Source organism: Phalacrocorax aristotelis, chromosome 26 (genome assembly GCF_949628215.1).
Source record: "Phalacrocorax aristotelis chromosome 26, bGulAri2.1, whole genome shotgun sequence".
Classification (NCBI taxonomy): domain Eukaryota; kingdom Metazoa; phylum Chordata; class Aves; order Suliformes; family Phalacrocoracidae; genus Phalacrocorax; species Phalacrocorax aristotelis.
Window position 1 is genome coordinate 1,271,940 of NC_134301.1, and position 19,510 is coordinate 1,291,449.

Genomic DNA, 19,510 nt, shown 5'->3' on the forward strand with positions numbered 1-19,510 from the left:
CTACACAAATACCCTATGGAAACCCCATAGACACCCCATACGGGGCTCTATAGGCACCTCCGCCCCACAGACACCCTATAGACACCCCATAGACTCCCTGCGAGGGCCCTATAGGCACCACTGCCCCACAAACACTCTGTAAGTACCCACAGATGCCCAGACAGGGCCTTATAGGCACTGCTGCTACACAGATGCCCTATGGACACCCCACAGACACCCCGTGCGGGGCTCTATAGGCATCTCCGCCCCACAGACACCCTACAGACCCCCCACAGCCCCCCAAGGTTGGGGGCAAAGGTGACAGAGAGGGGAAAGGTCACGGCGGGGGGGGCGGGGAGAGCGGGGGCCCGCGTCACGTGACGCGGGCCAAGATGGCGGCGCCCGCGGCCGGGGCCGGGCGGAAGCGGAAGCGGGGAGGTGCCGGCGCGAGCGGCTGCGGCCCCCGCTGAGGGGCAGGTGGGGAGGGGGGCGTCTGCGGGGCCTATGGGGGCCGTATGGGGTCTAGAGGGGGGGGTTGTGGGTCCTATAGGGGCCGTATGGGGCCTATAGGGGCCTATGGGGGGGTGTCTATGGGGCCTATAGGGGCCGTATGGCCCGCGGCTGTAGGGTCCCCGAGGGGGGTCCTGTGGGCCCCGGGGCTGTGGGGGGCAGGTGGGGGGTCTGGGGGGATCTATTGAGCCTGTGGGGGCCGTATAGGGCTGGGAGGGTTATGGGGGGCTCTGTGGCCTATGGGACCGTGTGGGGCCGGGGTCACTATCGGGGGTCTGGAGGGATCAGGGGACATGTGGGCTGGAGGGCCCGCGGCTGTGGGGTCCCCGAGAGGGGTCCTGTGGGCCCCCAGGCTGGTGGGGGGGTCGGTGGGGGATCTATGGGACCTATTGGGGATGTGTGGGGCCAGAGGCCCCGTGGCTGTGGGGTCCCCAAGAGGGGTCCTGTGGGCGTGTTTGTGGGGGATCTTTGTGGCACATGGGGGGCCGTATAGGGCCTTTGGGACCCTATGGGGCAGGGAGGGTGTAGGGGCTGTGCTGTGGGGGTGTGTGTGGGAGGCACTGCAGGGGGGTTATATGGGGCAGGGGTGTTATGGGACAGGGAGGTACTGGCGGGGGGGAATACAGGGCAGGGCAGGGGGGGTATATAGGGCAGGACTGAGGGGGTACCTCAAGGGGGATGTATAGGGATGTATAGGGATGTGTGGGGGCTGAGGGGGGGGAGCTGGGGAGCCCCTCGGTGGGGAGGGGCTGTGGGGACAGGAGGGTGATGGGGGGGGTCAGCAGGGGCCGATGACACCAGAGGCACCTTTTGGGTTGAGCTGGGTGGGCTGGTTGGGGGCCACACTCCCCCCGGACCACCACCCCCCAACACGCAGCCCCTCTAAACCCCCCTTCTCCCCCCGCAGAGGACCCCCGCAGCCCCCCTCACCGCCGGCAATGCCAATGACCCCCCCTCCACCATGCTCCTCGCCTCCTACGCCGCCTGCGCCCTCCTCCTGGCCGCCTGCCTGGCGCTGGAGCTGGCCGCCTGCCGCTCCCGGCCCCCCGCCGCCCCCCACCACGCCAACCCGGCCTTCCGCCGCTTCCAGCGCGGCTACTACCGCGTCTACCTGCCGGCCCTGGCCGCCGACTGGCTGCAGGGACCCTACCTCTACAAACTCTACCAGCACTACCGCTTCCTGGAGGGACAGATCGCCATCCTCTACGTCTGCGGCTTCGCCTCCAGCGTCCTTTTCGGGTTGGTTTCTTCTTCTTTGGTCGATCGATTAGGTCGGAAGAAATCCTGCGTTCTTTTTTCCTTGACCTACTCGGTTTGTTGTTTGGTTAAACTCTCCCGGGATTACCTGGTGCTGGCGGTGGGGAGGGTTTTAGGGGGTTTATCCACGGCCTTGCTCTTCTCCGCCTTCGAGGCGTGGTATGTCCACGAGCACGTGGAACGCTATGATTTTCCGACCGAGTGGATCGCCGTCACCTTTTCCCGAGCGGCTTTTTGGAACAACGTCATCGCCGTGGGGGCCGGCGGGACGGCCGATTTCTTCGCCGAGTGGCTGGGGTTGGGCCCGGTGGCTCCGTTCATGGTCTCCATCCCCCTCCTGGTGCTGTCGGGGGTCTTCGCCGTAAAAAATTGGGATGAAAACTACGGGAAGAAACGAGCTTTCTCCAAAACCTGCGGCGACGGTTTGAAGTGCCTCCTCTCCGACCGCCGCGTCCTTCTCCTGGGCACCATCCAGGCTTTGTTTGAAAGCGTCGTCTACATCTTCATCTTCCTCTGGACGCCCGTCCTGGATCCCCACGGCGCTCCCTTGGGCATCGTTTTCTCCAGTTTCATGGCCGCCAGCATGCTGGGCTCCTCGCTTTACCGCCTGGCCGTCTCCAAGAGGTACCACCTCCAGCCCGTCCACCTCCTCTCCCTCGCCGTCCTCCTCATCTTCTTCTCCCTCTTCATGCTCACCTTCTCCACCAACCCCGGCCAGGAGAACCCTGCCGAGTCCTTCCTCGCCTTCCTCCTCATCGAACTCTCCTGCGGGCTCTACTTCCCAGCCATGGGTTTCCTCCGACGGAAAGTGATACCGGAGAAGGACCGTTTGGGGGTGATGAACTGGTTTCGCCTCCCTCTAAACTTACTGGCTTGTCTGGGTTTACTGGTCCTCCACGACAGCGACCGGCGGACGGGCACCAGGAGCATGTTCGGCGCCTGCGCGGCCGTGGCGCTGCTGGCCCTGCTGGCCGTCGGCCGCCTCTTCGCCCTGAGCCGCCGCGACGCCGAGCTCCGCCTGCCCGCCACGCCGGGACAGGCCGAGGACGCCGCGCCCGAGCCGTGACGGGGGTCCCCGATGCCGGCGTCGCCCCCTCCCCGGCCCCGGGGGGACCCGCTGCTACGGGGTGAGTGGCCGTGGGTGGCCGGTGACCCCCAAAACATCCTCAGCTCCGCGGCGGGGCCAGAACCACGCGGGGAGGCGGATTCTCTTTTTTTTTTTTTAATGAAAAACCCCCAAAATAAAAGGTTTTTCTGCAGATTCCCACCCCCCTCCACACCGTTTTTGGGGGGAATCTGCCAAAGATTGGGGGGAAGCTTCGAATCTGCCCCCCGCCCGCCCGCCCCGCCCGGGGGTCTGCAGATGTGCAGGTTGCACACTGGAACCTCGTGATGAGCGGCGGCGCGCGGAGCCACGCGCGCACGGTTGTTCCTGGGGGGGGTTTCTGTGCACGCCCAGCGCTCGTGTTGCACAATCGTCCCTCGTGCGTGGGGGGGAGGGGTTTCTGTTGCACCGACACGTGGCCGTCCTGCTCCATGCAGAGCCGTGGCCCCACGCCTTGTGGCACGCTGGTCCCTGCACGCCTGGGGCACAGGCGTCCTTGCACACTCACCACCCCATTGCACAGGTGTCCTTGCACACTCACCCCCAATTGCACAGGTGTCCTTGCACGCTCACCCCCCATTGCATAGGTGTCCTTGCACGCTCACCCCCCATTGCATAGGTGTCCTTGCACACTCGCTCCCTGTTGTTCAGGCATCCTCACACGCTCACTCCCCGTTGCACAGGTGTCCTTGCACGCCCACTCCCCATTGCACAGCTGTCCTTGCACACCCACTCCCCACTGCACAGGCATCCTTGCACACCCTAAACCTGTTGCACTGGTCCCTGCACAGCATCCCCCCGTTGCACACTCCCTGTGCCCACACCATGGCCCTGCTCCATGGGGGTCCCTGCACACCCACCCCCATTGCGGGGGGGTCCCCACACACCATTCTGGATTTACACCCGCCCCCCACCACAGGGCCCGGCCCCAGGGTCCCGCTGGCGAATGTCAGGTCCGAGGGAGGGTTTCCAGTTCCTCTTGGGTCGGTTCTCGGGTGCCCCCGGGGAGGGACCCCTGCCCCAGCTGGCGCCCCCCACCCGCACCCCTCCCACCCATCACCCAGCCCCCGAGTCCGGCCCCTCCGTTGCGGTCGGTGGGCTCCTGGGTTCCCGCGGGGATTTACTTCCCGGCGCCCCTCGCCTTCGTCCCGCGCCCATCGGCCGGATCCCGCGAGTTCTGTGGGTGCAGCGGGAGCTTTCCCGGCTGCTTCGGGTTTGGGCACGCTGGGGGCTGCAACTCCGGGGGCTGCAACTCCGGGGGCTGCAACTCCCGCAGCTGCAACTCCAGGGGCTGCAACTCCCGCAGCTGCAACTCCAGGGGCTGCAACTCCCGCGGCTGCAACTCCAGGGGCTGCAACTCCTGGGGCTGCAACTCCGGGGGCTGCAACTCCGGGGGCTGCAACTCCCGCGGCTGCAACTCCGGGGGCTGCAACTCCCGCGGCTGCAACTCCCGCGGCTGCAACTCCCGCGGCTGCAACTCCCGCGGCTGCAATTCCCGGGGCTGCAACTCCCGCGGCTGCAACTCCCGCGGCTGCAACTCCCGCGGCTGCAACTCCCGCGGCTGCAACTCCCGGGGCTGCAACTCCCGCGGCTGCTACTCCTGGGGCTGCAACTCCCGCGGCTGCAACTCCCGCGGCTGCAACTCCTGGGGCTGCAACTCCCGCGGCTGCAACTCCGGGGGCTGCAACTCCCGTGGCTGCAACTCCCGCGGCTGCAACTCCCGCGGCTGCTACTCCTGGGGCTGCAACTCCAGGGGCTGCAACTCCCGCGGCTGCAGCTCCGGGGGCTGCAATTCCTGCGGCCTCCGCTGTGGCCTCACTGGGGCAGAGCAGAGGGGGAGGAGAACCTCCCTCGCCCTGCTGGCCACACTCCTTTCAATGCCCCCCAGGGCACTGCTGGCCCCCTCGGCCCCAAGGGCCCGGTGCTGGCTCAGGGTCACCTCGCTGCCCCCCAGCAGCCCCAGGACCCTCTCGGCAGAGCCGCCCCCCGGCCGGTCACCCCAACCTGTGCCGGTGCGGGGGGCTGTTCCTCCCCAGGGGCAGGACCCCTCACCAGCCCCTATTGCAAGGGGGGACCTTGTGCACCTGCGCCTGTTGCACGGGGTTCCTTCACACCCCCACCTGTTGCCGGGGGGTCTCCGCACATCACTCCCCATTGCACGAGCGTCCTTGCACACCCGCAGCCGTAGCAGGGGGGTGTCCCTGCGCACCTGCACCTTTGCAGGGTGCGGACCTCTCACACCGTGGGAGCTGCGTGGGAACCGGAGGCGGCCTTGAGGCCGCTCAGCAGGAGCCAAAACACCCCGGCGGTATCAGAGACGGGCTGTTTTGCTCCCAAACCCAAGGCTGCTGCTGAGATAAATAACTGTCCTGGCCAGAGCAGTAAAGGGGGGTCCTGCACAACCACCCCCATCGCACGGGAGTCCTGCACAACCACCCCCATCGCACGGGAGTCCTGCACAACCACCCCCATCGCACGGGGTCCTGCACAACCACCCCCATCGCACGGGGGTCCTGCACAACCACCCCCATCGCACGGGAGTCCTGCACAACCACCCCCATCGCACGGGGGTCCTGCACAACCACCCCCATCGCACGGGGTCCTGCACAACCACCCCCATCGCACGGGAGTCCTGCACAACCACCCCCATCGCACGGGGTCCTGCACAACCACCCCCATCGCACGGGAGTCCTGCACAACCACCCCCATCGCACGGGGTCCTGCACAACCACCCCCATCGCACGGGGGTCCTGCACAACCACCCCCATCGCACAGGGGACCCCGTGCACCTGCCCCACATTACACAGGGGTCCCCGCACAATTGTCACCATTGCACGGGGAGGAGCTTGCACAACGGCTCCCATTGCACGAGGGTTCCCGTGCACCCACCCGTCACCGCAGAGGGGTCCCCGCACACTGACCCCCACGGCACGGGGGTCCCCGCACGGCGGCCGCCATTGCACGGAGCGACGTGCGCATGCGCACCCCGGGCAGGCGGACTACAACTCCCGGCGTGCCCCGCGCGGGAGGCCCCGGCGGAGCCGCGCGCTGATTGGCTGCGGAGGACATTTGAACGGGGCGCGCGGCGGGGCCTGCACCCAACGGCGAAGCAGCGGCACCGGCACCGGCACCGTGAGTCTGAGGGGCTGCGGACGCGGGGGGGGGCGGCGGCCGCGAACCCCCGGAGGGGCCCGGGTGTGGGGCTGTGTGCCCTTGGGGCGGGGGGCTGAGTGCCCCGGGGGGGCGGGGAGTGGGGCTGGGGGGGGGGGGCTGTGTGCCCTGTGTGGGGGGCGGGAGTGGGGATTGGAGGAGGCTCTGTGGGGCTGGGAGCGGCTGTGTGACCCGTGGGGGGGCGGGGAGTGGGGCTGGGGGGGGCTCAGTGGGGCTGGGAGTGTCGGGGAGTGGGGCTTGGGGGGGACTGTGTGCCCCGGGGGGAGCAGGCAGTGGGGGGGGGGGGGCAAGGAGTGAGGCTGGGGGGGCTGAGTGCCCTGAGGGGGGGGCCAGGAGTGAGGTTGGGGGGGGTCAAGGAGCAGGGCTGGGGGGGCTGTGTGCCTTACTAGGGGCTGGGAGTGAGGCTATGGGTCCTGGGTAGACTGGGCAGTGGGGCTGGGGGCTCCCACTGGGCTGAAAAATGGTGTGGTGGGGGGCTATGAGCACTGGGGTCTGGGGAGTGGGGCTAGGGAGGGCTGTGTGCCCTAGAGGGGCTGGGGAGTGGGGCCTGAGTAGACTGCCGTCCCCCAGGGATCTGGGGAGTGGGGGTCTGAGCACTGGGGGGGCTGGCAAGTGGGGCTTGGAGTTGCTTGCCAGCCTGTGGGGGGGCTGCGAGCTCAGAGGGGGTGCTGGGAGCTGTGGGGGTCCCACACCTTTGCCTGCCCACCCCAGTCTGCCCAGTTGCCAGTCCGGTGTCACACATGAAGAACCTCAAAGGAGCTGATTTTGCCCCCCAGCTGGACAGCCAGGAGGGCATAGAGAAGCTGCTCCTCGAGATGAAGGTGAGCTGGGGACTGAGGGGCTCTGCTGCGGCACCGTGGGGCAGGGTGACCCTCCCCCGAGGGCCCTGGGCTGGGTGCTGGGGGTCTGACACCCTCCCCTGCCCAGAAACACCTCTTACCCTTCCAGGGCGATGCCAGCCAGGCCTCCCGGCTGCGGAAAAGCCAGGTCTGCGACAAAGTCCTGCGGCTGTGTGTCGAGCGGATGGCCGAGCCGGGGGGCTCGCCGGCACTTGCCGCCAGCGTGGCAGCCGCAGCCGAGGCAGCGTGCCAGGGCTACCTGAGCGCCGCGCCGCAGCCCGCTCCTCTCTACCTGGAGAAGATCCTCTACCACCTGCTGAGGAACGTGGCCGGCCGCGGGAGCGGCGGTGCCTGCTGGAGGGTGGCCGACCTCCTCCGTGCCCGGCTGCTGACCTACCGCCCCGGCCAGGCACCCTCCAAGGACTTTGCGGCCATCGCCTACAGCAGCTTCAGTGTGCTCTGGAGAGGGGCCGACACGCTGGCCGAGCCCGACTGGCCGCAGGAGGAGGGTAGAGCTGTCCTCTTGGCCCGTCTGCGAGCCCTGCGCTTCCTCCTGCTGCTGGAGGTGGACGAGGAGGCCTTGCTGCCGCTGCAGCCCCCCTTCTTCACCTCCCAGACAGCACAGCAGGCAGCTGCCGCTGCCGCCTTGTACGAAGCCCAGCGGGCACCATCCTCAGCTTTCCTCAGCCAGCAGCTCGGGGACTGCTTGCTTGCGACTCTGCGAAGGGAGGCGGCGGAGCCCCCCACCCTCCAGCAATCCCTCTGCTTCTTCGAGCTCACCCTGGAGCAGTGCCGGCATCTCTGCAAGCGCGGCCAGTACAGGGAGGCGGAGGAGGCAGTAGAGGATGCGAGGGGCTTCCTGGGGGCCACCGGCAGCTCCGCAAAATCTTTTGGTGACCCGCTGTCCCTCCTGGAGGCCGGGGTTCAGCTGAGCCGGGTGTTGGCCAAGAGCACCGGTCCTGCGGGGCCACCCTTATCCCAGGCCGCGGCGGCTCTCGGGGCGGCGGCGGAGGCCTCGGAGCGGTTCCTCAGGGTGCTGGCTGAGAGCTGCCAGTTCACCGTCTCCTCCCTCGGCGAGTACGTGAAGAGGAGCAAGCAGCAGCTCTTTGGCCGGGAGGACGTGCTTGGCCTCTGTGCCTTCACGGAGGGGCACTGCCGTGTCCTCCAGCGGCTGCTGGAGAGGGTAAGGCTGGGGCTGGGAGTGGGGCAACCACGTAACGTGGTTGATCAGAGCCTCTGTGAGTAGCTGGAGGGTTTATAACCCTGCTCCGGGCTCGGTGCTCCCCTTAATGCATCAGCAGTGTGTCCCTCTCTGGTGTCCCTGGCTGCCAGCAGTGCTCGGTGCTGCCCTGGCCCCACGAAAGCTGCTTTTCTCCTTCCCTCCCCTCCATAGGTTCCTCCTGACGGTGTCAAAGAGAAGCTCATGGTGAAGCAGGTGCTCTACCGCAGCCTCCAGCTCTTCACCAGCATGACCTACGACGCCTTCCAGTGCTCCCAGGTACCACCAGTGGAGGGGATGGTCCTTGGCACTGGGGGTGGGCAAGACCCTCGTGGTGCCGGGTGTCTTCTCCCATCAGAGGTGGTGGCACATTGGTGGGGTTGGAAGGGGCTGCTCACGCCACCCCGGGGAGGTTCTGCGGGGGCTGTGGGTCGCTGGTGGCCTCTTGCCAGCCATCCTCTCCCTCTCCCTGGAGCCGTTGCAGGCGGCGGGCTGGCCGGGTCTGGAGCGGCTGACGGCGGGCTGCAGGGCGAGCGTGGTGTGGATGCTGGAGGCACTGGAGGGGCTCCCCGAGAGCGAGCGAGCCAAGTACCTCGACATCACCGGTCAGTGCCGTGACAGGTGGGACCAAACCCAGCTCCTCGGCCCTGTCTCGGGTCGAATGCGGTGGCAGAGCTCAGTGTCCGTGACCTGAGGCGGTTCTCTGCCACGCAGAGTATGTGGCTGGTGGGGCCAGGGCAGAGGGTGACCGTCCCTGGCTGGGTAAGGAGAGGGAGGGGTCGTTCTCTCTCCGTCGTGTCTTTAATATCTGGGTTTCCCTTGTGGCAGTGCTGTGCATGTTCAAGCTGGCCTACATCTTCTACAACCAGAACCTTCACGAGGAGGCCAGCTCTGTCAGCGAGCTCTTCTGCAAGGGGCTGGAGATGGCGGATGCCTACGCGTGTCCAGAGATCCCCCCGGAGAGGGTAAGGGCTTGTCTGATGCTCCTGGCAGAAACGGGGCTGAACTGAACGTGGTCCTGGTGCCAGGGGAGCAAAGAAGAGGACAGGACCAGCTTTTTGCTGCTAGAACAACCCCAATTCCCTGCTCTCAGATCTCCCCTTTGCCCAGGCGGGAGAGGGGGCTGTGGTACGGGTCGAGGGAGGCAGGGAGTTTGCTCCCACATAGCGCTGAAGCCGTTTCTCTGTGCTTTCCCCCGCAGCTGCACAAATGTTTCAGGCTGCGGGTGGAAAGCTACCGCAAGCTGGGGCGGCTGGAGAGAGCCCTGGCGTGTGTGGTGCAGTGGCTGGCTGCGCTGCGGGGCCGGATCGGCGAGCTGCTGGCGGAGCCTGTCTCCTTCTGGGTCAGAGTCAAAACGGATGCCGTGAAACAGGGGGCCGAGGAGTTACGTTTGCGGTAAGACCTGGAAGGCTGCCTGGTGTGTGGGGGGTGGATGTTTTGAAATCTGCGCTTCCCAAGCTGGTAAAATGAGGATGTTTCTACTTGCGAGGCGTGCTCGGCCTCGCTGCGCTCTGTGCAGAGCCCCTCTACATCTCTCTCTCCCCCAGGACCCTCAAGGAAGGCTTGGAGGGACACAACCTGGACACAGACACCTTGGTGACCGTCCTCTTTGCGGAGTTGAAGGCCTACAAGACCGTCCGAGCCGACACGGGGCAGGAACGCTACAACGTCCTCTGCGACCTGCTGGAGATCTGCTCGGAGGAGAGCGGCCGCCTGCACGAGCGAGCCGTCGGCTTGACAGAGCTGGCCCAGGTCTTGTGCTACCGCAGCTACGCCCAGCAGACGGACTGGTGGGTGGACGCTGGTGCACCAGGATCACCTCCTTGTGTCCTTCAAAGTCCCCCAGGAGCATTTGAAGGTCCTCAGGGGGTATTTTGAGGATCTGGAGCGTTATTGCTCTGGCTGTTTACTGTGTTAGGGGTGCTGGGGTGTATCTGTCCCTCCCTTTAAGGTGCCCCAGGGGTTTTGGGGGCAGAAGGCTGTTTCTAATCCCTCTGTCTGGCAGCTCCTCCCTGGACTCTATCTGTGAAGCCTTGCGGCTGCTCGAGTTGGTGCCCCGGAGCGCCCAGAACCGGGACCAGCTCCTCGATGACCGGGCGCAGGCTCTGCTCTGGCTCTACATCTGCACCCTGGAGTCCAAGCTGGAGAAGGTGGGTGGGGGCGGCAGAGGGGGAGCTGTGGGATGCCGAAACGCATCCCAATCTGGAAGTGCCATGGGGGCTTCATGTGCGTGGCGGGTGCCCTCCTCAGCCCTGCCACCAACACCCAGCTCTGCACTGGGGCCACCAAGAGCCACCCAGACCCCGCTGGAAACCCCATGGTGGCTCTTAACGTGCGTCGCTGCTGCCTTCTCCCCCGCTGCAGAGCACAGAGAGGGAGCAGAGAGCCAAAGCCCAGGGGCTGAAGAACCTGGATGACTTTGAGCCCAACGACCTCAACTACGAAGGCAGGCTGCTGGAGGACAGGTTCCTGTACGATGGCATCTCCTTCAACCTGGCGACAGAGACCGGTGAGGACGCTGGCGGGTTTGGGCCCTTGAAGAGGCTCTTTGGGCGCGCCTGGTTTCGGGTCAGGGTGTCTCAGACCCATGGTACGCCCTCAGCTCTGTCCAAAAGCCTGGACGACGCCTTTGCCTTGTGGAAGCAGCTCCTGGCGACGCCGGGCGTCCCGGCCGTGCGCAGCCCCGAGCAGACTGTCGCCTCCCTGCACCTCCTGGCAGCTCTCTACAAGCTGATGGCCAAGGTAACGCTGCTGGGGAGGTGGCTGGCGGGATGGCAGCTTCCCCAGGCACGCAGGGTCTCTCTGAGGTGGTCTCTGACTGTACCTTTGGGGGGGGTTCCTGCCCCCTAGCCCTTGCAAGCCATGGAGAGCTACCTCCTGGTCAGAGCCCTGTGCAGCGTGCTCGGGGACAGCCTGGGCACAGCCGGAGCCCTGTGCCAGGTCACCAAGCTGCTTTTCCGCCTGGAGTGCCCCAGCTATGCCCAGGTAAGTCTGCAGGGAGGGAAGGGCCGGCAGGGTGAGCTTGGCCGATCCCTGAGGCCGCAGCCCTCACGCTGGCCCGTTGGTTTCCAGCTTTTCCTGGAGGAGACGGAGTCCTGCCTGCAGAAATCCGACAGCAGCGACGATTCCTACCTGCTGCTGCAGCAAACCTGCCTCCTGCTCCGCAGCCAGCTGTGCTGCGTCAACGACCGGGTAAGGCTGCTAAAGCCCTTTTTCCACCTCAGAAGTAGTGTTAGAGGGTAAGAGGAGACTGCGGCAGCTCTGTCTGGCTATCTCAGTGCCTCTCACCAGGGACCTTGGGCAGGGAGATGACCTGGACCACAAATGGTGACTCTTTTTCTCCCTCTGCAGATTGAAGAGGGTCTTACCCTGTTGCTGGGGGTGCTCCAGAACCCAGCTCTGCAAAAAATCACGAGGGTCTGGTACCTGCTGCGAGCCCATGTCCTTCAGCTGGTGGCTGTCTACCTGAGCCTTCCCCCCGCCCGCCTCTCGCCAGAGCTCCAGCAGTGGATCGTGGTGCAGGGTGAGTTGCCGGGGGATGTTTAAAACCCTCCCGGTGAGCACCAAGGTGACAGGGCCTGTGGCCGAAGCTCCGTGCAAACATCTGACCCCTGGGTTTTTCCAAACCAGCCTGTTTAGGGCAAGGAGAGGGAATTTTGGGGAGTTGCTCTGCACTGGCGCTGGGGGGGAGGGTCTTGAGTGGGGCTGATACCCACAACCGCCCTTGTGCAGGGTGGAAGACACCTGAGACGGCTCTCGCCGAAGCCCACAAGCTCTTCCGCAGCATCATCCTCCTCCTGATGGGCAGCGACGTGCTGGGCTGTCAGACAACAGCATCCGACGTCCAGTTTGTGGATTACGGTGAGCCGGTTGTTCGTGGGGACCGAAACCCACCCCTTTCCCCGGCCAGTGGGGCTCCCTGCCTGCCTCTCCAGGAGGAGCAGCTCCGCTCACCTTCCCTGTCCCCCCTTGCAGGGGACAACCTGCTGCTGAAGTGGCAAGTGCTGGCTGACTTGTTGGCCTGCTCGGAGCAGCTCGTGGCTCTGCTCAGCAGGTTGGAGGTGGTGTGTAAAGCTAAAGCCTTCTGCTTGGAGGCCGTCAAGCTGGCCATGAGACTGCAAGCCTTCCAGTGGTGAGTTGCCTGAGGGGTGGGGGACAGGCTGGCCTCGGGCTCCCAGGGATGCTCGGTTAGGGCTGAGCCACTCTGTGGCCGCAGGGGACGTTGGTGCCCGGCAAGGTGCGTGCCTGGCAAAATTACGGAGGTGATTCTGGGAGTTATTGAGAAAACACCCGAAAGGCGACGCAGGCGTTGCCCCGGCCAGCACGGGCTCACGAGGGGAAAGTCCTGCTCAACAGACTTGGTTTCCCTCTGTGACAAGGTCACCCACGTGAGTGACCAAGGGAAGCCGGTCGACGGGATCTTTCTGGATTTCAGTAAAGCTTTCGCTGCCGTCTCCCGGCCTCCTCCGGGGCGCAGCGTCCAGCACACGGCCGGCTACCCGCGGGGTGCAGGGGGCGAGCGCCGGCCGCGCGTCGGGCTCAGAGGGTTGGAGTAAGCGGGGTTACATCGGGCGGGCGGGGGCGCGCGGGGATCGCCCCGGGGCCAGCGCTCCTCCGTGTCCCCGTAAACGCTTGGGCGCGGGGCTGGGAGGGACCCGGCCTCTCGGCGACACAGAGTCGGGAGGAGCTGCTGGCGCTCCCGAGGGCGGCCAGGCCCTGCGGAGGGATCGAGGCGAACTGGGGAGCCGGGCAGCCGCCGACCCTGCGGGGTTTAGCAGGGCCGAGGGCTGGACTTTGCCCCTGGGGCAGGGCCCCCCTGGCCGTGCGGGGAGGCGGGGGTGCGGGGGGCTGGGGAGCAGCTCTGCAGAGCGACCTGGGGGTTCTGGCCGACGGCAAGTTGAACATGGGCCAGCCGTGCCCTGGGGGGCACCGAGCCCTGCATCGCAGCCGGGCGAGGGGGGGATTGCCCCGCTCTGCCCCACGCTGGGGCGGCCTCACCTCGAGCGCTGTGGGCAGCGCTGGGCGCCACAGGGTGTAGGATATCAATGATATAAAGGATATAGGGAATATAAAGGGTATAAAGCTACTGAAGAGTGTCCAGGGGAGGCCACGGGGCTGGGGAAGGGTTTAGAGGGGAAACTGTACGAGGGGCGGCTGAAGCCCCTGGGGTTGTTCAGCTGGAGCAGAGGAGGCCGAGGGCAGCCTCATGGCGCTCTGCAGCCCCCTCCCGAGGGCAGGAGGAGGGGCAGGGCTGGTCTCTGCTCTCTGGTGCCCAACGCCAGGCCCCGAGGGAATGGCAGGGAGATGTGCCAGGGGAGGGTTAGGCTGGGCATTAGGAGAAGGTCCTTCCCCCAGAGGGTGGTGGAGCCCTGGCACAGGCTCCCCAGGGAGGCATCACGGCACCAGCCTGGCGATGTTCCAGAAGCGCTTGGCCAAGGCCCCCAGAGACACGGTGTGAATTTGGGGTGTCCTGTGCAGGGCTGGGAGCTGGCCTCGATGGTCCCTGCGAGTCCCTCCCAGCTCAGGGCACCCTGTGGTTCTATAATTCAGCTTGCCAGGCCGGACGTGAGCTCGGTCCTCGCTGCCCACCTGCCTCCCTCCCGCTCGGCCCTGGGGATGGAGCGATGGCTGCTGTGGTTGGGGCTCTGAGGGCTGTTTTCCCCCCAGGAGCACTACCTTCCTGGTGTTGAAGGCCCAGCTGGAGCTACAGCAGAGCGAGCTGGAGCTGAGCCACTTTGACCTCCATCAGGCTCTCTTCCTCCTGGAGTCTGACACCGGTGAGTCCCCGCTCCAGGCTCAGAGGAGAGGAATGGGGGCGCTGAGGTGAGCCCCACACCCAAGCAGTGCCAGGGACGACCCCTTTTGCGCCCACTTTTGGGCTGGGGTGAAAGATCTGCCTTGCGCCCATCCCCATCGCCCAGGAGGGTGCAGAGGTGGGCGGGTGACTCTGAGCCATGTCTCCGCTTGTCAAGCGACTCCTCCAGCTGATAAAGGTGTAGCTGGGGAAAGCAGAAGTGTCGGGTCCAGCTTCCCATGCCCCTCGGGCCGGCTGCGGCAGGAGGGCTGTGCGGGGACGATGCCAAAATAACCCTCCCCTCTGCCTGCAGAACTTAAAGTCAGCAAGAAGCAGAAAGGCCAGGCAAAAATCCTGCTCAGGAAGGGCAAATGTGAGGGCAAGAAGCCGCAGGACCCCTCCACTGAGCCCCTGGGGGAAGAGGAAGCTTTCCTGAATGGCCCCGCACTGGAGTTTGTGGCCACGGTGAGTAGGCTGGAGAAGGCGGATGCTCTCACTGCCTCACCGGAGCTGAAGCGCGAGAAGAGGAGGAGACTGGCCTTCCTCACGCACCCGGCAGCCTGCCCGTGCTGCCTCTGCTCTGACCTGGCCCTCTCGGCCGTCTGCCTGCGCTGGCTCCTCTCCTGCGCCCAGGGCGAGCTGGCAGCGGGCGCCGTGGCCGAGGGGCTGCGTCTGATCCGTGCCGTGCTGCCGCGCTGCACCGCCGTGGCCACCCGCTTCGCCGCTGTGCTGCGAGACAAGCTGCGGGGCGGCTCCGGCGGCCGGGACCTGTCTGCGCTGGAGCTGCTGCACGATCTGGTGGCCACCGGCTATGCCATGTTGGCCCTTCAGAGCCTGGCCAGCCCCCAGCTGGCGGAGGAGCTGCAGGAGGAGCTGGAGACGGGGCTGACCTTCCTAGCGTCCTGCAGACCCCACCTGCCCAGCCTGGAGGTCTCCAGGGCCAGCCTGCTGCTCGCCAAAGCCGTGGCCGCCGTTTGCCGCCTGGCCTCTGAGCGCGGCGACTCCACGGATGGCGTTTTTGCCGGCTCTTGGACTTTGCAGCTGTCCACGCCGCCTCTGGCAGAGCCCGAAGTGGCGGCCGTCCCCCAGACCTTCAAAACGGACAAGGCTCAACCCCAAAGGCGCAAAAACAAGCCGGCGTTGGCCCCCGCCGTCCCCAAACCCAGAGCGAAGAAGAGCCAGCGAGCGAAGGCCCCGGCTGCGCGGAACACGGACGATGTCTTTGCCCTGGGTGACTCGGACAGCGAGGTGCCCCCCATAGTCATCCGCCCGGTGACGGTGCCCTGCACCCCGTGCCAGAAAGCCTGTCCCCGCACCAGGGCGCACGCAGCCCCCGGCCCCAGGACTCCCTTCACCATCTTCAGTGAATCCTCCCCACCGGCTGGCAAGTCCCGGCTCCTGCGAGCGCCCAAGGCTTTGGGGAGAGTCAAGTCTCGCCTAAAAGTGAGTGGGGAGGGAGGCGAGGGGCGGCCCGGCGCGCCCGGTACCAGCCCCAACCCCCCCTGTCCTCCTTCAGGTGCTGTTCAGCGATGACAGTGACGTGGAGGATCCTGAGGTGGGGCTGACCCCCACACCTACCTACAAGACATCCTGTGCCCGCAAAGCTCTGTCCCCCAAATCCCTGGGGACCCAGGCAAGCTCGCTGGGGTGCGGTGCCCAACCCCGGAGAGGGCGGCCGGGCACCCGCCGAGCCACGGCCGCGGAGAAGAGGGAGCGGGTGACCCACAGGGCTCCCGGCAAGAGAGTGGAGGAGGAGCGGGAGCTTCTGAGGGCCATTGAAGAAGAGGAGAATGTGGAGAAAGAGCTTGAGATCAGCTTCAAGGTCTTGCAGGTCTCTGAGGAAGAGGAGGGAGCCCCAGGTGAGTTGGGCTATGCCGGGGATTGGGGGTGGTCTCGCCTTCACGCACCCCTAAGCAGCTGCGTGGGGCCGGCCCCACCGCTGCCGCCAGTCCCAGGAACGAGGTGCCTCTGTCCCTCCCCGCAGGCAGGAGACGGCTGCCTCGCCGCGGGCAGAAGGGTGCGGAGGGGGAGCGCGAGGTCCTGCACCAAGAGGACGTCCTGGCAGCGCAGCGGCCGGGCAGTGGGGACCCCCTGCGCCTGGAGGGGACCCTCTCCTCCGCCCTGCCCGCGGCTGGCGGTGAGCACCCGGCACGGCGTGGGTGGGGAGGTTTTGGTGCTGGGGGGCTCTGGGGGGAGAAAGCGAAAGGTAGCCTGTTGGTGAGGTCGGTGGCACCTCTGCAAAAAAGATATTTAAACGGGTGAAACCCACTGTATGGGCAGAGGGCAAAACAGCTGAGGAGGGAGAGGGGCTCCTCCCTGGCGCTGGGGGAAGGAGTTTTAATTTCTGTCTCTTTCATGCAATCACGGGATGGGTTGGTGGGAAGGGACCTTCTGAGCCCAACCCCCCACAGTGAGCAGGGACATCTTTACCTAGATCGGGTCGCTCAGGGCCCCGTCCAGCCCGGCCTTGGATGTGTCCAGGGATGGACCATCGACCACCTCGCTGGGCAACCCGTCCCAGTGTTCCCCCACCCTTGCTCTGGAAAAATTTCTTCCTTATATCTGGTCTAAATCTTCCCTCTTTTTAGTTGAAAACCGCTTGTCCTATCGCTGCAGGCCCTGCTAAAAAGTGTCCCCATCTTTCTTACAAGCCCCCTTCGTATATTGATCCTGCCCCCGGGGTTTTGCTGCTTTGTCCCTTCCAGAGGTCTCCTCGCTGGACGCAGCCCGTGAGCTCCTGAAAGATGCTTTCAACTCGATCAGCCACTGCCCTCCCAGTGCGCTCTACAGCCAGCTCTGCCAGGTGCTGGCTCTGGCCGTGGGGAACCAGGACCCACTCTGCACCGCGTACCTGCTCTCCGAGTCGGTCTCCGTCACCCCCCGCCATCAGCTGCTCAGCGTCATCCACAGGAAGATTCAGTGAGTCCCTCGGGCTCCCCTCCCTGCATCCCCACAGCACCGCAGAGAAGGGGCTCATCCAGCACCACCGGGGCCCCAGAAAAGGTGATTTTTGGGGTGTTGGTTCCCCCTAAATGCCTTTTCCTCCACAGGAAAGAGAAGAAGTCGAGAGGGGACGTGGCCGAGCAGCTCCGCGGGCTCTCCTTGCAGGAGGGGAGCGCTGCCCAGCACAGCCACCACCTCTCCGAGCTCGAGAGATTCTTCACGTTCAGCTCCACGGGGCTGGGGGCTGAGGTGCTGGAGGGCTTCCGCAGGCAGCTGCAGCAGATCCCGAGTGGTGAGGGCTGACGTGAGCGCAGGGACCTGGCAGCTCGGCGCCCAGGAGGCTGCCGAGTGACGCACGGTGCCCTTGGCGCTGTCCCTAAGGGGTCTGGGTGTGACTTTCAGGGGTGACCGTGTGCGTGTTGACCCTCGCCAGCGTCCAGCCTGCCTCCGTAGGGGACACGCTGCTGCTGACACGGCTGGAGAAGGGCACCGCTCCCGTGACCATCCGCATCCCCACCGCGCTCAACGTGAGGGCAGGGATAGGAGAGGGGCAGCTCAGCCGGGGCTGGGGCTCGAATCACAGCTCCCTTCCTCCTCCAGGTCCCGCTGCGCTCGGTGCTGAGCCACTTCGATGCCATCCAGAAGGAGCAGAAAGAAGCCAACAGCTGCACGGACAAGCAGGAATGGTGGCAGCGCCGGTCCGAGCTGGACCGCAGGATGAAGGTGGAGTTAAAACCACCCTGTGCCCTGACGTGGGGCGCCTTTTGGAGAGGGTTGAGGGGTCTGCACTCCCCCAGTGACACTCTGACCTCTTGCAGAGCCTCATCGAGATGCTGGAGACGCAGGTGCTGGGCTGCTGGAGGGCTGCCCTGATCCCCAGCAGCCCCGAGCCCGGTCTGGCAGAGGAAGCTGCCCGCTTGCACCCCCAGCTCTGCCAGTGCGGCTGGAGGGACTCAGATCCCACCCTGCTGCAGGTGCCCGGGCTGGGGCAGGGTTTTGGGGAGCTGAACCCCCGCTTTGCCGCCGCTCACCCTTTCCTCGTCCCCGCAGGTGGTGCTGAACGCTGCTCCCCTCCTCACCCCCCGCGATGTGCAAGCCCTGGCCTTCGGCCTCTGCCCTGCGCAGCCACGCAAGGCTCGGAGCCTCTTGCAGGAGGCGGTGGAGAAGCGGAGAGCCTGCGCCAAGCAGTCCGGCGGCTCCCTCGTCCTGGTGCTGGATAAGGTGAGACACCCCCCTGCTCCTGCTTCACCCCCTCCTGGCTCTGCTGCCCTCCTGCTCACACCTTCCTCCTCCTCTTCCTCCCAGCACCTGCAGAAGCTGCCCTGGGAGAGCATGGCGTGCCTGAAGGCTGTGCCTGTAACCAGGCTCCCTTCCCTGCGCTTCCTGCTCAGCTACTCCCTGGCACAGAAGGTGAGAGAGGATCGGGGGGACCCTGCGTACCCCCAGCCCTGAGGTTAGAGGGACCCCCCCATAACCCCTGCGCTGGGCTGAGCCCCCCCGTTGTCTCCCCCCCACCTCCAGCGGCAGGCAGGGTCTGTGCTGAGCCGCGGCGTGAACCCCAGCAGCACTTTCTACGTCCTCAACCCGCACAGCAACCTCCTGGGCACTGAGGAGCGATTTCGGGGCTGGTTCGAAAGGTGGGTGGCGATCTCGGGGCTTGGGGGGGGGTGGTCTGTGCCCCCCACCCCTTCTCACCAGCTCTCCCACAGTGAGCCCGGCTGGAAGGGGGTGACAGGAGCCATCCCGAGCCCAGACCAGATGCAGGCAGCCCTCCTGGAGCACGACCTCTACATGTGAGCATCACCCGGGGCTGCTTTGGGGGGTGACACCCCGAGGAGCGGGGGGGAGTACAAAGGCAGCCGGGGCTCACCCTGGGGCGGGGCGGGGGGGGTGTGCTTCTTGCTGTAGTTACGCGGGGCACGGAGCGGGCGCCCGCTTGCTGGACGGACAGACCATCGCCCGGCTGGACTGCCGTGCCGTCACCCTGCTCTTCGGCTGCAGCAGCGCCGCGCTCGCCGTCCGCGGCAGCCTGGAGGGCTCCGGCATCGTCCTCAAGTACATCATGGCCGGCTGGTGAGTTATGGGGGGTGTCTCGGGGGGTGGGGGTGGTATGTTTGGGGTGGGAACGGGCCTAACACCATCCTCCCTTCCAGCCCCCTCGTCCTGGGGAACCTGTGGGACGTGACGGACCGGGACATCGACCGCTACGCCCAGGCGCTGCTGCAGGGCTGGCTGAGGGGGGGCTCGGGCGCCCCGCTCCTGTCCTACGTCGCCCAGGCGCGCCAAGCCCCCAAACTCAAATACCTCATCGGGGCGGCCCCCGTTGCCTACGGGCTGCCCGTCTGCCTGCAGTGAGGGCTGGGGGGGTCCCCGTCCCCGTGGGGCGATGGTGGGGGACACACCGGGGGGGTGGGGGGTGTCTGGGGTTGCAGCTGCTTTAGTTGGGTTTAAGAGAAATGTTTTTATTTGTGTTCTGTGACAATAAAGCTGCTGCCTTTAGACCTGTCCCCCACGTGTGTGAATCCTTCCCTCTCCCCCGGTTCCCCCCCATCCTCCCTCTCTGCTCCCCATTTGTCTCTGTCCCCGAGGCTCCTGCCCTCCTCCTCTGCTACTGTCGGTGCCCCAGAGCCCCCAGCCCTTGGGTTTTGGGGTGGGGGGGGACCCCAGGAAGGTGCGGGCCAGGGTCTGCATGG

The 19,510-nt window shown here is 66.0% G+C and overlaps 2 protein-coding genes across 4 annotated transcripts; both read left to right on the forward strand.

The window, feature by feature from the left end:
• Positions 1-366: 366 nt before the first annotated feature.
• Positions 367-3,005, forward strand: SLC61A1 (solute carrier family 61 member 1). Its single transcript, XM_075075932.1, has 2 exons — positions 367-456; positions 1,399-3,005. The coding sequence occupies exon 2, from the start codon at positions 1,451-1,453 to the stop codon at positions 2,810-2,812; it is 1,362 nt and encodes a 453-aa protein (XP_074932033.1). The 5' UTR covers positions 367-456; positions 1,399-1,450; the 3' UTR covers positions 2,813-3,005.
• Positions 3,006-5,925: 2,920 nt separating this feature from the next.
• Positions 5,926-19,316, forward strand: ESPL1 (extra spindle pole bodies like 1, separase). Of its 3 annotated transcripts, none has more exons than XM_075075567.1 (31): positions 5,926-5,977; positions 6,734-6,843; positions 6,971-8,044; positions 8,255-8,359; positions 8,556-8,685; positions 8,909-9,045; positions 9,282-9,475; positions 9,628-9,870; positions 10,086-10,230; positions 10,445-10,589; positions 10,683-10,822; positions 10,931-11,065; positions 11,153-11,272; positions 11,432-11,603; positions 11,813-11,941; positions 12,056-12,212; positions 13,748-13,857; positions 14,188-15,317; positions 15,391-15,733; positions 15,859-16,011; positions 16,580-16,793; positions 16,925-17,109; positions 17,220-17,344; positions 17,418-17,540; positions 17,636-17,791; positions 17,868-18,038; positions 18,123-18,227; positions 18,339-18,454; positions 18,527-18,610; positions 18,726-18,890; positions 18,971-19,316. In XM_075075567.1, exons 2-31 carry the CDS (start codon positions 6,763-6,765, stop codon positions 19,170-19,172), a joined length of 6,489 nt encoding a protein of 2,162 aa, XP_074931668.1. In that variant the 5' UTR covers positions 5,926-5,977; positions 6,734-6,762; the 3' UTR covers positions 19,173-19,316. The 3 variants fall into 3 exon arrangements, with proteins under 3 accessions (XP_074931668.1, XP_074931671.1, XP_074931669.1); XM_075075570.1 differs by having other exon boundaries at positions 8,565-8,685; XM_075075568.1 differs by having other exon boundaries at positions 5,977-5,983.
• Positions 19,317-19,510: the final 194 nt, after the last annotated feature.